Genomic DNA, 18,673 nt, shown 5'->3' with positions numbered 1-18,673 from the left:
GTTATGAAGATCCACTGCTTTCAGGTGTTTAAGTGCTACATAGAATTGTTTCCAGTTAGCTATTGGCAATTCCAAATTAAGAATAGCAAGGCCTCAGTGAAAAATAGAAAGCAGTGAAACAGATGTTTGAAGTGGAGGACTGTTCATTTTGTTTTCCCTTCCTTTCTGCACAATATCGATTTTATTTTCTGGTGTTGTTCCTTTCAGAGAGTGAATCTGTCCTTCGATTTTCCATTTTATGGCCATTTTCTACGTGAAATTACTGTGGCAACTGGGGGTAAGTGGCTTTCTAACCATTTACTTTGAGTAATATGAGAAGAGTTTCTCACAGCTATTTAAAATACCTTTTTTCCCCCTTATATGTCAAGAGATAAACTGCAGCATGCATTTAGGAAAATTTACTTCCCACAAAAAGAAAATTATTGATATGATGAAAAACCTCCAGCTGCTCAAGTTGAACTGTTATAAAACCCTCTTGGTGTAAGACATTTTCTATTCAGGTATTTCCCCCAGAAATCTTTTGTGTGTGTGTGTGTGTCTGGAGCAGTTGCACTTGTGGAGCTAGTGCTGGAGCCAAAATAAGGAGGGAAACTTAGGTTTTGCCTGCATGAGGGCATAGGATTTACTGTCCAAAGATAAGAAGTGCTGCTAGAAGTATGTAACTTGTCACCTGTAAGACAAACCCGTTGTAGTGTGTTGCCTTGGTGTGGTACAGTGTCTGCAATAGTACCATGGTGTTCCTCTCCTTCTGTGGGGTAAGATGGGAGGTATAGCACAGCTTGAGCTCCTGGTCTTGTAGCTCTGGGCACCACTGATGGCTCGTGGTTGGGGCTTTCCCTCCCACCACTGCTGGCTGCTGTTTGCACCAATCTCCTGCACTAGGAACAGCCATTGACCCCTTCTGCTCCCCTCCCACTCCACCTCCTTGAAAGACAAAGGAGACCAGAGGAAAATGAAATGACATGGAAGACAACAAATGAGAAAAAGAAGGAGGAGGAGTAATGGTCAAAAAATGAAAATAGGGAGGCAGAGGGCAGCATCACAGAGAGCACACCCACAGCATCGTCTGGTCCTTGAACGTGTCCAGCAAGTTCATGGACTCTGGCTGGTGGTGCTCTGCCTAGAGGTGTGACAGGACAAGCAAACAGAAATAAGGGTCACCATCACCAGGACCAATCCTACCCTGCCGCGGTCAAGGTTTCTCCTTCTCATGCTATGGGTGGCCAGCCAGCCAGGATCAGGGGATGCCCATGTCCCACTGGAGCTCTGAATGGGGAAGGTATGACTAAAAGATTAGGGAAGAATTGCAGCCAGTGTCTCAACAAGAGTAGGAGCTGGAACAGAGGTTTCTGTCACGCTCTGTGTCAGGATCCCCATTTTGCTACCAAAGAAGAAGAATACAAGAGATAGAGGTGGAAAAAGGCTGATATTAAATGGTTGATTTGCAGTCAGAATGATAAAAAAGGATGCAGAATTATGGGGTGACTTCAGTACCAGGGTTTCTCTTCTTGATCAACAATGACATTTTGATGCTGATTTGGATCAGATGAGCCATCATGAACTACTGATTGGGATTTTGAGACTTGTCTGATTTCCATTCTGCTTTGCTTTTAGTTTCGTTTTGGTGCTTGATCATCAGTGCCTAGTTCTGTATTCTCTTATTAGAGGAGTTGCGTTTGATGGGGTGCCAAAATCAAGTGCATGATCTGTGTAGCATGAAACAATGGGGTGGGATGGATCCTGCACAGCTAAAACAGCAGCAGTGGGGACAGTGTTCATTCTGTAAATGCCCCCTTATTCTTACTGCTGAACTTGGTTCCTTAAAACTTCACAAAGTTCACTCTTTCTCCAAGTAATTCTTCTTGTGTGGTCACTCTGCTGGGCCTTCACTTTTAATGGAAGCCCTGAATTTTTACCACTGCTGTTGCTAATATGCTGCTGTCATCAGGCTACCCCATCTGCCCCCAAAGACTTGGGAGTAAAGTTAAGCTCCCAAGGAGAGCTGTGTAGTAGTAATTTGTGAGGGAAACATTTTTTCTTTTGGTGTAGAGCATTTGGGGAATTTGGGTGTTTTGGTTTTTGGTTGTTTGTTTTGTTTTGTTTTTTTTTAGTGGTGGACTTGGCAGTGTTAGGTTAATGGTTGGACTCGATGATCTTAAAGGTCTTTTCCAACCTAAATGTTTCCATGATTCTAATATTTCTTTAGAAATCATTTCAGCTCCTAGTTAGCAGTATAGAGAGGTTTGGGAACTGGTGTCACACAGGTTTGATGGAGGAATTGCCTTCCAGTGACCAGCCTTCATCAGAGAAGCACCCAGGTAGCAGCAGGATGTCAGGGAGAGTGCTCAAATCTGAAGGAGCATTTGGCAGAGGAGCAAACCACCTGCAGCCAAGGGAATGGGCATTATGTAAAACTTAGGCATTGCTAAGGCCTTAAATATTGGTGGTGCCTCTTAAGAAAGAGGCTAAAGCAACATTTTTTTAGTAAAAACTCTACAAATTTTTATTAATTTAATTCTTATGAAAGAGTTATGATGTCTGTTGATGTATTTTATTTTCTGAAGTCTTCAGTTATGAAGATCCACTGCTTTCAGGTGTTTAAGTGCTACATAGAATTGTTTCCAGTTAGCTATTGGCAATTCCAAATTAAGAATAGCAAGGCCTCAGTGAAAAATAGAAAGCAGTGAAACAGATGTTTGAAGTGGAGGACTGTTCATTTTGTTTTCCCTTCCTTTCTGCACAATATCGATTTTATTTTCTGGTGTTGTTCCTTTCAGAGAGTGAATCTGTCCTTCGATTTTCCATTTTATGGCCATTTTCTACGTGAAATTACTGTGGCAACTGGGGGTAAGTGGCTTTCTAACCATTTACTTTGAGTAATATGAGAAGAGTTTCTCACAGCTATTTAAAATACCTTTTTTCCCCCTTATATGTCAAGAGATAAACTGCAGCATGCATTTAGGAAAATTTACTTCCCACAAAAAGAAAATTATTGATATGATGAAAAACCTCCAGCTGCTCAAGTTGAACTGTTATAAAACCCTCTTGGTGTAAGACATTTTCTATTCAGGTATTTCCCCCAGAAATCTTTTGTGTGTGTGTGTGTGTCTGGAGCAGTTGCACTTGTGGAGCTAGTGCTGGAGCCAAAATAAGGAGGGAAACTTAGGTTTTGCCTGCATGAGGGCATAGGATTTACTGTCCAAAGATAAGAAGTGCTGCTAGAAGTATGTAACTTGTCACCTGTAAGACAAACCCGTTGTAGTGTGTTGCCTTGGTGTGGTACAGTGTCTGCAATAGTACCATGGTGTTCCTCTCCTTCTGTGGGGTAAGATGGGAGGTATAGCACAGCTTGAGCTCCTGGTCTTGTAGCTCTGGGCACCACTGATGGCTCGTGGTTGGGGCTTTCCCTCCCACCACTGCTGGCTGCTGTTTGCACCAATCTCCTGCACTAGGAACAGCCATTGACCCCTTCTGCTCCCCTCCCACTCCACCTCCTTGAAAGACAAAGGAGACCAGAGGAAAATGAAATGACATGGAAGACAACAAATGAGAAAAAGAAGGAGGAGGAGTAATGGTCAAAAAATGAAAATAGGGAGGCAGAGGGCAGCATCACAGAGAGCACACCCACAGCATCGTCTGGTCCTTGAACGTGTCCAGCAAGTTCATGGACTCTGGCTGGTGGTGCTCTGCCTAGAGGTGTGACAGGACAAGCAAACAGAAATAAGGGTCACCATCACCAGGACCAATCCTACCCTGCCGCGGTCAAGGTTTCTCCTTCTCATGCTATGGGTGGCCAGCCAGCCAGGATCAGGGGATGCCCATGTCCCACTGGAGCTCTGAATGGGGAAGGTATGACTAAAAGATTAGGGAAGAATTGCAGCCAGTGTCTCAACAAGAGTAGGAGCTGGAACAGAGGTTTCTGTCACGCTCTGTGTCAGGATCCCCATTTTGCTACCAAAGAAGAAGAATACAAGAGATAGAGGTGGAAAAAGGCTGATATTAAATGGTTGATTTGCAGTCAGAATGATAAAAAAGGATGCAGAATTATGGGGTGACTTCAGTACCAGGGTTTCTCTTCTTGATCAACAATGACATTTTGATGCTGATTTGGATCAGATGAGCCATCATGAACTACTGATTGGGATTTTGAGACTTGTCTGATTTCCATTCTGCTTTGCTTTTAGTTTCGTTTTGGTGCTTGATCATCAGTGCCTAGTTCTGTATTCTCTTATTAGAGGAGTTGCGTTTGATGGGGTGCCAAAATCAAGTGCATGATCTGTGTAGCATGAAACAATGGGGTGGGATGGATCCTGCACAGCTAAAACAGCAGCAGTGGGGACAGTGTTCATTCTGTAAATGCCCCCTTATTCTTACTGCTGAACTTGGTTCCTTAAAACTTCACAAAGTTCACTCTTTCTCCAAGTAATTCTTCTTGTGTGGTCACTCTGCTGGGCCTTCACTTTTAATGGAAGCCCTGAATTTTTACCACTGCTGTTGCTAATATGCTGCTGTCATCAGGCTACCCCATCTGCCCCCAAAGACTTGGGAGTAAAGTTAAGCTCCCAAGGAGAGCTGTGTAGTAGTAATTTGTGAGGGAAACATTTTTTCTTTTGGTGTAGAGCATTTGGGGAATTTGGGTGTTTTGGTTTTTGGTTGTTTGTTTTGTTTTGTTTTTTTTAAACATGTAAGCTTATAAGTATCGCTGCAGCTCTGCAACACTCTTTTCTCCTGCTGTTAATGGAACACTGAATTATAATTCAGCTTTTCTTTTTGCTCTACTTCTACTAAATAAAATAATATTGCTGTGAATAGATCTATGGATTATTGTCAAGCTAAATAGGGCTTTAACATCAGTCCTTTTACTATAGGCCACTGACATTAGCACAGAGATACTTCTGCCTTTCATGTGACACTTCCATGATTTTCAACCTCAAAATTAAGCATGAAAAAGTAAGATCTAGTCAATAATCACTTTATTATCTTGATAAAGCCCAGTAACTATAAGTCATCCAGGACACGATGCAAGCTTTTCTACAACTTTAAGACTCCTAAACCCATTTAGCAGGAAAAAAAACAGATCTATTTCTGTCCTAACTCTGATAAATGTTTTGCTTTGGCTATATTTGCAAATTTTGTTACCATAAGTCATTGGTGGTGCAGTGTGGCTTAAAGCCTAGCAACAAAGGATAAAGACACGTTCCAAGTGCTTTTTATACTGTATTGTCTACTTTCTTAGTAACCAAGATTTTACAATGGCATTACTATTATTAGAGATCTGGAACACCTCCAGAGGTTATTCTGAGATCAAAAGAATGACAGAGTTAATATGTACAGGAGTCCCACATGACAGATGTCCACTTCCTGGAAAGCAGGATATGATTAATTATGCTAATGACAACACTACAAACTGTCTTTACCTCCAAATCATAAATTAAATAACCTTGTTAAAAGGAAAGTTGAGGATAATGGCACATTAAATCCCTGTCACAATAAAAACGTCTACCCAAATGGTTTCTGCCATTCTTCATGGAGGTTGTATTCTGGCATAGTAGGGTTTCCAAGTTACTTAAGATGACTTTGAAATTGCTGATGTGTAAAACTGAACCTTTTCTTCGGTTTAACTAATATTTATTTCCTCTTCTGAATGGTTTTGCTGAGCTGATTGTGTTTGACTAAGGAAAGGAAGAACAGGGAGTGAAAATAACTAGTTTGAGGACTTTATTGACTGTTGTCCTTAGCTTGTATTAGACAAGGCTATTTAATTCATAACTAGGAGGCAAGATGGCTTATAATATTATTAACATAGTTAGTAATTTGTGGTTCTTTGGGATATGGGCATCTATCTCCCCACATTCCTTTAGAGAGCATTTTTCAAGCAACCTCTGGAGTGCTCTCAAAGCTTTATTAATAGTAGATAACACAAGAACTGAGTTTTGGTTTTTGTGAAGCTTTCTAACATTTGTGCTCTGCAGGCCACAAGTGCAGTTATTTCTGTAATAAACCACTCGTGAATTAGTGAATCATGTTGCGAATGTCAGGCAGCTAAGCTCATAAAGTCTGTTTTGTTGCCTGTCACTGATATCCCTAACAGAGCTCGGTGGCCGTGGAGGTGGGAAAACCCTCTCTCTGCTACAGCTCTCCAGGCAGTAACACAGCCCTTCTCACGGGAGTCCTTGAAGCTCTGTGGTCTCCACATCTTATTCAACGTGCAGCAATGCTTCATACTTGGTTGTATTAATTTTCCATGCTCATGGTAGTAAGTCCCTCTTGTTTATTCTCTGTGGCTTATTTTTTTGTTTATCAGTCTATGTTTTCTAGTGCAGCCTTGTATCAGATACTGTAAATTATTTAGGAATTTTTTTCCTTGTATGGCATCTCTCATTGACGTTACATGTCTCTATGGTATTGCTATGCCTGTAGCAGCATTGCAGAGGAGGGTGGTAGCTAACCTAGATTATTATGAATTTTAATTAAACCTTATATTTGTTGCCCGGGATTAATAAAGGTTTTAATTTTCTCTTTTGGAATTTTGCCTGATGGTTTGAATGATCAGAGGTCATGAGGGGTCTTAAGTAGTTTCAGTCTCTGTTCTTTCCATGGAATAACTGAATATTATTGTATATAACCTGTAAATCAAGAACATGGAATAGAACCAAGCTGCTTAGGAACATAAAACATATTTGATTTTCACATTTAACTATATATATTTGGAAGCAGCAAGGGAAACAGCAAATAAAAAAATAGTTCTGTATTATCGTATACTGGGAAAACAATATTTCGGTCATGGAACTTTTCTCTAGACATGCTATCAAGGAAATAGTTAAGCAGTTTTTCATAAAAGAATACCTTAGGTCTGTCACATTTTATTGGACAATGCAGAAAACTTAGCATGGGTACACCTGGTATTTTATTAGGGAATCCTTCAAGGTATGTTCAAGTCTTTCTCTCTTTCTTTTTTTTTTCTTCTTTTTTTACATGTATTTTGTTTGAAGACTTTTTGACGGTATCTTTTTTCTCTATTTCAATAGCAATCATATTTTTATAGGTAGTGTAATATATAAATATTACTAGGTGAATTCAGCGGCAGATCTTGAACTGACATAAGTTTACACTATTTTGGTGTCTTGGTTTTTGCTGTTGCCTTTTGAACCAGGATGAGTTCAGCAACATTCTTGCTGGTACATCTCTGATTATAATTTTGTCATCCTCACAATGATTTTAATGAGTCTATGCAGTCTTCCTGAATTTACCCCTTGGCAACCAAGATTGAGGGGGTTTTTTAATCTAGAGTTCATAGAAAAATAATGTATTATTTTATCAATCATATCTATGTTAAACATTATTTCAATTTTTTCCTACTTTTTTCCTAAAATCTTTAGGAAAGTTTCCATATTCCATATTTTTTTGTAGTTAACTTTCCCGTATCGTATGCCTGTAATGACAGCTGCTGTTAGTTAGCATTGAGTACGCTGGTAGAGTTTTCAGAGATAATGATACCATCTAAATGTAGTTAAGAGCTTCCACTGTAGAAAAATCTGGTTATCAGGTTATTATATGGGGCTGACGACATAGAAAATTTTGAGGATTTGTGCAAAATGTGGCTCCACAAGACATCCTACGTGAACAGGATTGAAGTCAGGAGCCGAAAACTTCTTGCTTGACCCATGCCGGACTCACACCCGGATTGTAGGCTTCTGGGTGGAAGTCTGTGAGTTAGGTTTTTACAGAGATTGATGGTATCCCGGCTCTTGCTCCAGCTCGTCTTGTAGACACAATGGTGACAACAGAATGAGAAACTCCATCCCTGTAGACACTGGTAATTTAGGGTGACGTAGAGGCCTGGAAAGATTTCAACAGACTTTGTGCGGGAAACTACAGTAGGAAACTACGTTGTGGAAACCAGTAGTGTATCACGCTAGCATGAGCCCCGATATAAGGAACAAACCAGAGCTGAGCCCTTTGTCCTTCCAGCCACTCTCACTTTGCCTCAGCTCCAGTCTGTCTGACCCCATTCCAGTCATGAACTCCACAACAGTCATGCTGAATATCTGTTCACTGAGGCTAAGATGAGATTTCTTCCATCCTCCGTCCTCTCATGGTTTTGTCTGTAGCAGGAAGCACGCAATTGTCAAAATTGCAATGAATACATAGAAAAGGTGTTTAGAATACAACCAAAGTATTTGTACAGGTGAAAATAAAGCAAAAGTCTTCCTCAAATACACATGTAAAACAGGGTTAATTTGGGGCTAATTCCTACCAGAGGTACCTGTAAGTATATGGTTGCAATAACTTTCCCTTATTTGACAGTTTATTTACTTCCTCTTAGCCCTTTTTTCTGGCAGAGCAACATCTGGAAGCTCCAAAACAGATTAGATGATCCTGCCAGTCAATATAACCTTTTATTTAGCCAATCTTTCAGGAATTATCATTACAAAGAAAACCATGTGTGCATCACTGAAAAATTTTACAGTTTTCTGATAAGTAACTATCATCTTGGGTTCTGCTGTGGGGTTTTTTTAAGGTTTTCAAAGCCTGTTTCCGTTAAATTTTCTCTACCTCTAGTAAATGTTTTTAGATTTATCCAGAAAATTCTGTCATGACTAGAATTTTCTGATATTGAGGTTGTTTGCTTTGAACCATCCATCATGTTTTATTCCCAAAGCCAGTGACTGCTTTGCAAAACAGAAATCAATGCAAGTATTAACATGCTGATTATGACTGTACACTTGAATGTTTCACTAGCAAATTCATTCCAGTTAATTATGATATCATTACTGAAATGAAATTTTCAGAACTGAAAGAAACTGTTACTACTTGAACATCAGTCCCCAAAAATGTAGTAGTAATTACTTTCAGCAAACTAAAAATGGAAATTAGGTCCGTGAGCAAAATCCTGAAGTCTCTGGCTAATTTTTTCATTCGGTCTTAGCTCAGGCAAGTTACCTATTTCCAAGTTCAAAGGGAGAAAATAAGGTCTGAATCTAGGCGAGAAGGAGATGAAGGGCAGTAGAAGGTTGAAGCTTAGTTTGCTCTGGGACATGAATGTGTAGACCCCAACTACATGAACTGTACCAGGACAAGAGGATGCTGATGATTAGGGGACAGGATGAGTGAGAGGAAGGGGTTCCCTGTTGGAGATGCAGTGGTGTATTAAGGAGACAGAAGCCCCGTGAGGTAAACGAGCTGAAAGAAGTTTATACCCTGAGAAGGTGGAGTATGGCTGGATGTGGTTTCAATTGACAGGGAGCACTGGATTGTAGCAAGGAGATGGTATTATCCCAGAAAAGCTAGAGGGAAGAAAAACTGCAGGAGAAATGGATGGAGGGAGAACTCAAGCTGGAGGTCACTACTATTAGGATAAGTAATAGCCATTTAACAGATAGGCAATTTCAGTAGTAGCTCCCAGTGGGGAAGCTGCTGTACTGTTGTTGAGGAGCACAGATGAGTGGCACAAGACAGAAAAACAGGTGTGAATGAAAAGATGAAACTTCAGTGTTACCCCTCTTTGGTGCTCTCTATACTCCATCATGCAGGTTATTATGTTGTAAATGAGTGCATTTCTGCAGGTATGTGAAATTGGAAACAAGAATACTGTAGAAATGACAGAAGAATACAAAGCAAATAATTGTGGCGAGCTTCCATATGGAAAAATATGAAAATCGGCATGCTTGATAGCAGGCAAGTTACACTAGGAAAACCACAGAATTGTAGGGGGATAGATTATAAATTGAACAAGGTAAGAGCAACCACCTGGTGACCTCTAGCAGGCAAAGATTACTATCTACTCCAGCAATCTCTCAGTAACTGCCTGGACATCCCATAAAAAATTCAATTTGGAAGACATCTTTATAAGCATAACTTATAAAATGTATGCTGTCAAGAAGTAAGAAGTAAAAAAGTAACAGAGAAACAAGAGATTAGTATCTGGTGAAAGAAAGCAAAAGGGGACTGAGTGACATGGTTATTGTTTTGTGAAAGCTTAGCTAATTCGCTATGGGTTGACCACTGGTAATGCTGGAAGGGACACTGTGCAATGAAAGTGCACAGAGTCTGAAAAAACTGCTGTGAGCTACAGGCATGGGTATACACTGCAGGCAAATTTACAAGTAAAACAAATAGATTATATACAAAGGGTACAATTCATCTAGCTGTGCCCACATCTATATCCATGTTTGTCAGCCTAAACTTATGTACAGTCAGTAGAGATGTAATCAATATAGTCAACAGAGTCTATGAACACTGAAGGCAGATGTTTAAAGTGGGTTGAATGAATTGCATCCCGTGTCTAATTCTCTATATATGTCTATATATATATATATTGCTACAAAGAGAGTCTGGTGTGATCAGCTCATATATAGATGTTTACATTTTTAGATTTATAAAGCTGAGTGAGTTGACTATTAAGACATTTTACCAGCTAGCATGAAGAAGGCTCCAGAAATGTCCACCTACCGCGTGCAATAGCAAATGCACAAATACAAGTCAGGAAAAAGTGGAACTCAAAGGACTCAAAGTTGTTACAGAGAAAAATACATTAATCAAAAATGTTCTGCATAGGTAGACATCTTATATAAGAATTACAACAAGGAAAGCTTGCAACTGCTAAACCAGTCAAAAGATAGTTAAAATGGCATCTTGTAGGCAATCAAATCATAGCACTGAAAATAAAATACTTTGGATGTTTGAAACAACCTGGAATGCCAAAGACAGCATGTATTGGCCAAATATAACCAAGGATATTAGAGGGCTGATGGGAGTGTATGGGGAGAACACCGGTAGGAGCCAGTAAAACTGTGCAACAGGTCTTGAAGCAGAGTAGGGATGGACCTTTAAAAAGCAAGCCGTGTATTACCTTATTGCTGTAGCTTACTGCTCAGAGATCTGGAAACTAGACAGCCTGTCAGACACTTCCACAGCAAGCAATGGACCCAAAGCACTGACACATTTCAGCAGAGCAGTAGGCTATTCCAGCCTGAGGCATTTGAGGCAATGACTCCCAGTCGTCCTGTAGTGAGTTTCTGGCATTTATCTGAGGATGGGGATTCAGTCACATATAGCCTTGCTGAAATTGGAGCAAGCAGTTGAATTTGTAAAGGCTGTATTAATATCTGGTGAGATAATATTTGATAAATCATCCTTCAGTAGAGGAACATTCCTGAGCAGCAACTGGAGGAATTATTTGAAATAATTCTTATGGTGGAGATGCTGCCTGAGCATTTCTACCACAGTTAGTAATGGAAGGAGTACCAAACAAAGATATAAAAAGGCACCCCAATATTAAATCCCACTGTGATCAAATTAAAGTTGGTAATTTTCTAAAACAAATCAAGAACGCTTTGTGTGATTATGTTACTTCCTAAGGTCAGATTGTATGCTTAAAAATATTTGTACTTACTAAAGAGAGAGATCTTTGTGGATGTAAGATACACACAGCTTTTCGTCAAAACTGCAACTGTTTTACACGCTATTGACCCAAGATAAAATCACAGGCATTGAAGGTGCTGAAATAAATTTTCCACTGAAACCTGGTGTTATTGGAACCTGTGCTGATGACCAGCTGTGAGGTACGTGAGCATGGTTTCTCAACATTGACCAGTCAGGACAACTGTTTCAAAGTCATCTTTTCTTCTCACAAGAAAGAATCACACTTATTCCAGTATCAAACTGTTTATAAGTGTGCATATAGCTTGTGGGAAAGTAACAGAGACAAAAAAAATCTTTGGTTAGCTAGCTAGCTGGTTAGCTGCTTAAAAGTTTAAGTTCCATACAGAGATAACATATTTTGAATTCCCTTTTGGATGTTGAGTGTGTAAACAGGATTATGGTATTCACATTTAATTGTACTGTTTTCAGTACATCAAGAGGGATATTATGAAAATAAGTACCGAAGTGCAGAGAATCCTAGTGTACTTTTGCATCACGTTTTGCAGGACTTTCAGAGAAAGACGATCAATGAAAGAGGAGAGAGTATGCTGTAGGGAGAGGAATAAAGCCTGATGTTGCACTGTCTGAGCTCCATCTTTTTTTTGTGTTGGCACACAGAGCAATACCTCTGAACAGGAGGGAAATCTGTCCACCTAGCTTGGTGGTGTTATGGAAAGAGAAGGATCCACAGGCTTAGGATCTGAGATTGTTAAGGGTGAGCATGGTTGTGAATTTGCAGCCTGGAATAAGCCTCTGCTACTCGAATGTTAACTGGAGATTTCCAGTCCTCAGAGGACAATTATGTTCCCATACATTTTCCCCGCATCTCATAAATTTACTTGCTTAAACTTTCAAAACCAGTGGATAGGTGGAGTGAAGTTTGCCTGGCTCTCTGGAGTATCAGTGTACTGAGTGCAGTGTCTTCTTGGAGCCTGCCAGAAATCTCAGTGAGGCTTTTCTGGTTGTTCCTGCTGCTCTGGCCCCTTCAGCACAGGAGCCAGAAGGAGATGTGTTGATCACTTAGTGAAGAGCTCTTTGATAACAAAAATTACTCTATGGGCAACATCTGTTAAATGGCAAAGGTGATATCAAGCAGAGTGAAACACAGTATTTCTAGCCAAAATCAGTGACTTGGGCTACCCTGTGTCTGTTGCAGAGGATTACACTTGTCATCACCAGTGGGCAGCTCATTCTGTAAGGTCTGGCTGTTGACTGGCAAATATCAGCTCACACAATTGTCTTCTATTTACATCCTCTGTTTCTAATGTCTTATGTTGCCACACAGCTGTTAAAATTCTTTTCTACCTGTAAAGCTTCCTTTACCTGTCATTCCTGTGTCAAGTGTCCCTTCTGGAACTACCTCTCATGTTTCTGTGAGGGGGTAACCCTTCTATCGGCTTTCCCCTGAAACTCTGTTTTGTCTTGCTTTCCATCAGTGAACTCCTACAACTCTTTCTGCTCCTGCCCTTGTGCTTTATCTTTACAAATTGGATCAGAAACACCTAGGGCAAAAAGAATTATAAGCTTTGGGGGAAAAAAGAAAAAATAAATTCCATATGCTTTGACATCACTCTGACCTTCGTATAGAAAGGCATTTGCCAACTTTGACTGTGAAGCGTATGGGCAGTAGTTGCACTGAAGTGCTAAAAGGACTTAAAATGACCACATTTGTGTTTGTAAGGTTCTGTTTCACAGAATAACAGATAACTAGCCAAAGCATTTGCCCACATGTAATGCCAAACAAGCACTTAAATCATTTTGCAGATCAGACACTTAATAATAAATTAAATGGCTTAATGTTAAGGCAAAAGAGCCTTCAGGATAGCCAACAACTGCTTCACTGAACACTGGGAAGTTGTTAGGTATAAGCTATGTCTAAGACGGATCCACCACTTTTTATTGTAGAATTTTATAGTGGGCATATATCTTATGTTCAGCCTTCGTGGTAGCATTGCAAAGTTTCAATAACATTGTGCTTTTACATCATAGTAAAGATTTTTAATGCATGACAAGTCTTTATTTTCTGCACCTCCTAGAAAACATGTTTATTTGGTTTGCTGCATGCTTATAAGTTAAAAATAAACTTCAATCCATTTCTGCCTTTTTACTAAGTGACTTTTTAAAATCTACTATGTATGTCCAGTCTCATAAAATTTTATGTGGTTTTATTTTGTCTTTCCTACCTTATAACACAATTTTAGCTCCTATTCTCAATGTAAAAGATTGAATAACTGACTCTGCAAACCCCAGTTGAAAAGTCATTTACTGAGAAAAATAAAAAATCATTCCCAAACCAAAACCAGGTAACTGGAAGATGTTGACAACAACGGATAATATATTTAGTTTCCAATTAAAAGAGGAAATTCCTGATAAAGAGTGGGAAATAGACCTTTTGTTGCTGTAAGCAGTACTTCATAAAAATGATGTATTAGTGTGGAAGTCCTGGGCGTAATGAAATGTGCTCAGTCCATAAAGCTTCTAAGATTTGTAAAATAGCACTTGTATATATCTGTTTCATAAGGTCAAAATAAAAAACATGCTGGCAGTTGGTTACAAACATTTAAAAAAAAAAAAAAAAGTTGTTTTTCAAAGCATAGAGCATTTAGAGACCAATCAGGCTGGGAAATGTGTTGAAAATTCAGCTCAGAGTCAGTATTAATTATTAAACACAAGGACTGCTCTAAGTTGTAGTATTTCTAATAAGAGATGGGGTCTTATTAGTTTGAATTATGTCCAAATATAATTAAGAGTTGTTCTTTTCCAAGAAGTTAATGTCTAGCTTTGGCAAAAGTTCTGTTCCCTGTCCTCTTAAGTAAGTTTTTGCTGTTTTTTTTTTTTTTTTTTAATGTGTTGAATTCCTAATGATATCAATTTAAATGCAAAGGGCTATTAAAAGCTTTTCGGTCAGTTGGTCCCTTGTGTATCTTAGTGAAGGCTCTTTCCTTTCATCTTTCAAGGGAACTTGTTTTAGGCCTCAAATCAGGCTGCTGTAAGTGCAGTATTAAAATTTTGGATGTGAAATCCTGTACATTATGCAATACTATTGCTGTCTGGTACCATAGCACCATGTACCATTGCTGATTACTCGTAACAGCCAGGGAAACTGAGAGCTTCATCTCCTTCACATGTCATCATCCATATCTGTAAACGTGACAAATTTATGTTCTTATTCCTAAAATACTTATGAAATTCATATTGTTCCTCGTGTTTATGCTGAAATCTACAGACTCTTGCATTAACTGATCATTTGGCTTCCTTAAGAAATGACTGTTAAAATAAGCGATCACAGAAATGATATCCTGATCCTACTGCTATCAAAATAGGCTGTAAAGCTCCTCACGTTGCCACAGGATGCTTCCTTAATTGCCTATATTTCATATCAGGACAACTCTCCAATTCAACATAGCTGCTTTGTTAAAACCATGTTCTACCATGGCAGGTAACACCAATACTCACCCCTGCTCCTCTCTGAAATAGCTGAGTATATTTACAAGTTGTAGCAGAGCAACAGTCAAAGGGTAAAGTGTCAAAGTCGGGGGGGGGGTCCTACTTACGTGGGTAGTATTAGGTACAAGAAGAGAGTAATATGGGCAAGGTTTTTTCCTGTGTATAGAGAGAGTACCTTTAATTCTGTCAGGAAAGGATATTATAAATATTGTATTTGGAAGAACTCATAAACTGCTATGTCAGTTCATCTAAATGGTGTTTTTAAAGCTATGATTAGGTGACAGTCCTATCCAGTTAATAATTTTTTGTTCTAGCAATGAAGGGGTCTTTCTCCACTTTTATGCTGTGCAGATTAATACCTTAAATGGTATTTCAACAGCTCATATGATGATGTATAGCTAGGTGTTTAAGCTAGTGCAGTGTTAGTAGAACAGTTAAGCATTTATGCTATATTACCTTTGTAACTTAATCTAATACCTCTGCATTGCATTACATTAGCTTTAGTATCTCTAACATGATGCAGTGATACATGGTATAGATGTGCTTATAAAGGCCCAATTTAATAAATAAATAAATAAATAACCTGAAGAACCATCATCCAAAGAACTAATTAATAAGGAAAAGAAATTGTAAGAAAAAGACAAATTTTTCAAGCCTTGAAACAATGTCCTAGTTTGCAGCTCGTAATATCTTGGAAGAGAAGCTTATTTCTTCCCCTTTTATTTCACTTCAAGCTTACTAATTCGTTGGGCCACTGGCGATATGTCCAAAGCAATTTTAGCAAGTGAAAGTAGGAGAAGCTTATTTCTTCCCCTTTTATTTCACTTCAAGCTTACTAATTCGTTGGGCCACTGGCGATATGTCCAAAGCAATTTTAGCATGAAAGGAGGGGTTTGGTTTCCAGCTGCATTAGTGAGTGTGGAGGTTTTGGTTGTTGTGCAGTAAGCAGCTTGTTGTTATCTGAAATAAAAGTTTGGAAGCTTATGCAGGCTTAATTAAAATCAATGAAGGATTTAAAAGTGAACACTGAAATTATTGCTGGAGAAATATAATTAACAAAGTAAATTGCATCCTAAAATGGTTCCAGATCAGCCCACAGGGACCCAGTGCCAGTCCTCACTGATGAGGAAGCAGGAAATATCCTGTGGGAGCTGAAAGAAGGCAGCAACAAAAAGGACTGGAACCATCCTACTGATGGCACAGCCTCACGTTACGAGGCTGTTTAGTCACTTAGTTTTACATGTTACCAGCAGCATTATTAAAATTAAACATAATTCCTCCTCTTCTTGCTATTAAGAGTATCTGCTTTATTGTATCCAAAGCTACTGATCACCCATAATTTCGATTTCCTATCCATGTGTCTGAAGAAAGACTGCTAGAGAGTATGAAAAGCACATGAATCAAGCCATGTAAGCCTTTTTATGTTTATTACTTCAGATTAAGTATTCTAATTTCCCTATTTGGGATCTGTCAATGTCAGAGGAAATGTCTGCACCTGGAATTTCATTATCGTCTCTAACAGACAGTATAGGGAATACAGATTTTCTTAGTATCTCGACTGTGCTGCAATGTGGATGTGATGACTGTCCCTCTCTGACTCTTGGAGAGTTTTAAGAAAAGCAAATGCTGCTACGTGGTTTGCATGCTCAACAGTTGGAAAACAGAGTGCATGTAACTGTTGTCTGAGTCACATTATGAAAAATCACTTGTCCGTTGCCAGCTTCTTCATTATAACATCATTCTTTCCTTGGCAACAACCTTGTCTCAAGCCAGTCCTTGCTAAATTCATTACCCTTGCAAATTGTTCAGATTGATATCAGTCTGTTTTCTGAAACCAAGGCCATTGAAATAAACAGGTTCCCATGGATCTTTGTCAGTTTTGAATTGGGACCTAAATTTCTTCACTCACTTCTCACTCCTCCTTACAATTTTGGCCTTGGCTCCATTCACACCCTTTCCCCTTCCTTCTGTCAGTGTTGTCATCTGGCTGTGACACCCCCAGCCTTCAAGCTTTTTCATGCATACGCTTGTTCCCGAGGAGATGGTTCCCGGTGTGAGTGGTGGAAAGAAACATTTAGGACTGAATAGTTTGCTTTTCAAATAAATCTTAGAAGAATTATCAGAGGGGGTTTTTTTCCTTGCTATGTCTTGGAAATCAGCTCAAAAAACTGATAATTTTGTGACAAAGCATTGCTTTAATTATGTATCATGAAAAATGGAACAAATAGAAAATAGGGTTTTTTTGTTTTCATGGAAAGTTTACCTCAAAACTAGATATTTGTTTCCATGTGTTTTAGTTCCATTTATTTTGAACAGCTTCTTCACGTTTCAGCACATTGCAGTGACTATTCTAGACAGGCCTTTTATTTTAGAACTTCTACCACTACCCAATAGTATAGTAATAATTTCACGTTATGTGTGTTGTTTTGATAGTGACATTCAAATAGGCTCCTAGTTCAGGCTGGAAATGCAGCTTGTTGTCATGTCTTTCTAGTGTGTCTCCAGGAAATGATAAGGTAGCCAGAATCACTAGCATGCAGTTCTTACTCTGCCTCGCTGACCAGTCCTGATCTCAGCTTTTAAAAAGTAGGGGATGAATAGACAAGGGGTGAGGGCCATCGCTGCAAATGCTGCTTCTCCTTCAAGTGTTAGTGTGTTCAAAGCTGCCTTGTGTTGCCAGAGACAACGTTGGTATAACTTAGCAGGCAGGGTCTGCCCTGCAATTCCTGTTAGAAGTGTTTTAACTTCACCCATTACTGTACTAAAAAATCTGTTCAAGCTGAAGTATAGCCTATAAGTCTGCTTTTAACCAATCTGAAAAAAGAAAGCCAGACCTTGTAAAACTGCATCATGACCCTTAATGCCTGGGGCCACTTACCTTGAAAAATCCTTTTGTAGCTATTTGGTCAAGTAGAAATGGTGACTTTTGATTTCAAGCTGCTGCACGTGGCAGTCTGGTACGTGCCTGCACATCTGAGAGCAGAGAGAGTCTAAAGGCTGTTGAAGAGAACTTGAATGGCAGCTGTTTTAAGAAACAAAGGACTTAACTGGCTTGCTAAAAATGAGTGTGGTGTTACCGTATTGTTTCTTCAAAGAAATAAATGCTCATTAATTTAAGAGTTTATTAATTGGAGTGAGCTAGCTGCATGATTGTTATACCCTGAGCTGAATGGCAGTAGATGTGTGATTTCATATATCTCACTGGTTAGTTGCAGTGAAGCCAAATAAAACAAGGTGTTATTTGGCAATGGCTTAATAGTGCAATAAAAGTCAATTTATCTAAGCCCATTCTTTTTTAATGCAGTTTATGTTCTGCTTTCATTCCTTGCCTTATGTGGGAGAGGCATGAAATATAAAGGAATAAAAATGTCTATGGACTGTTGACTAATTCTTAAATTCCATCTCTTTCAATCCTATATGCTAAAATAAAGATTCTCCTTCTTTTTAATAGATTTCTATGAGGTGTGGTTAGGAGGCATTATACATATTAATACATTTTACTTTCAGATTCCTATACCCTAATTTGTACCTCTATCACAAAATGCATTACAACCAGTATTTTAAGTGCAAAATTGTGTTTCTTAACCAATGGCCCACATATATTCCCTAAGGGGCATTCTGTAAGCCTTAGGCCTGGAGTCTTTTGGGCCTCTCTATTGGGTTTGCGTGGCAAGGTTTTGGTAGCAGGGGGGCTACAGGGGTGGCTTCTGTGAGAAGCTGCTAGAAGCTTCCCCTGTGTCCAATAGAGCTAATGCCACCCAGCTGCAAGATGGACCCGCCACTGGCCAAGGCTGACTCAACA

The 18,673-nt window shown here is 39.2% G+C and overlaps 1 protein-coding gene across 1 annotated transcript in view; it reads left to right on the top strand.

Moving 5' to 3' along the window:
* The window catches only part of PLXDC2 (plexin domain containing 2), a 158,443-nt gene that overhangs the window by 28,992 nt on the left and 110,778 nt on the right, over window positions 1-18,673 (top strand). The window contains exons 3-5 of the mRNA XM_009275258.2: window positions 208-277; window positions 1,088-1,197; window positions 2,778-2,847. Of these exons, the coding sequence (XP_009273533.1) occupies window positions 208-277; window positions 1,088-1,197; window positions 2,778-2,847 (250 nt within the window). The remainder of the gene's footprint in view (window positions 1-207; window positions 278-1,087; window positions 1,198-2,777; window positions 2,848-18,673) is intronic.

Source organism: Aptenodytes forsteri, unplaced genomic scaffold, assembly GCF_000699145.1.
Source record: "Aptenodytes forsteri isolate BGI_AS27 unplaced genomic scaffold, ASM69914v1 Scaffold336, whole genome shotgun sequence".
NCBI classification, from domain to species: Eukaryota; Metazoa; Chordata; class Aves; order Sphenisciformes; family Spheniscidae; genus Aptenodytes; species Aptenodytes forsteri.
Note: the sequence above shows the minus strand (reverse complement) of the source record. Positions and strands in the feature narration are given on the sequence as shown.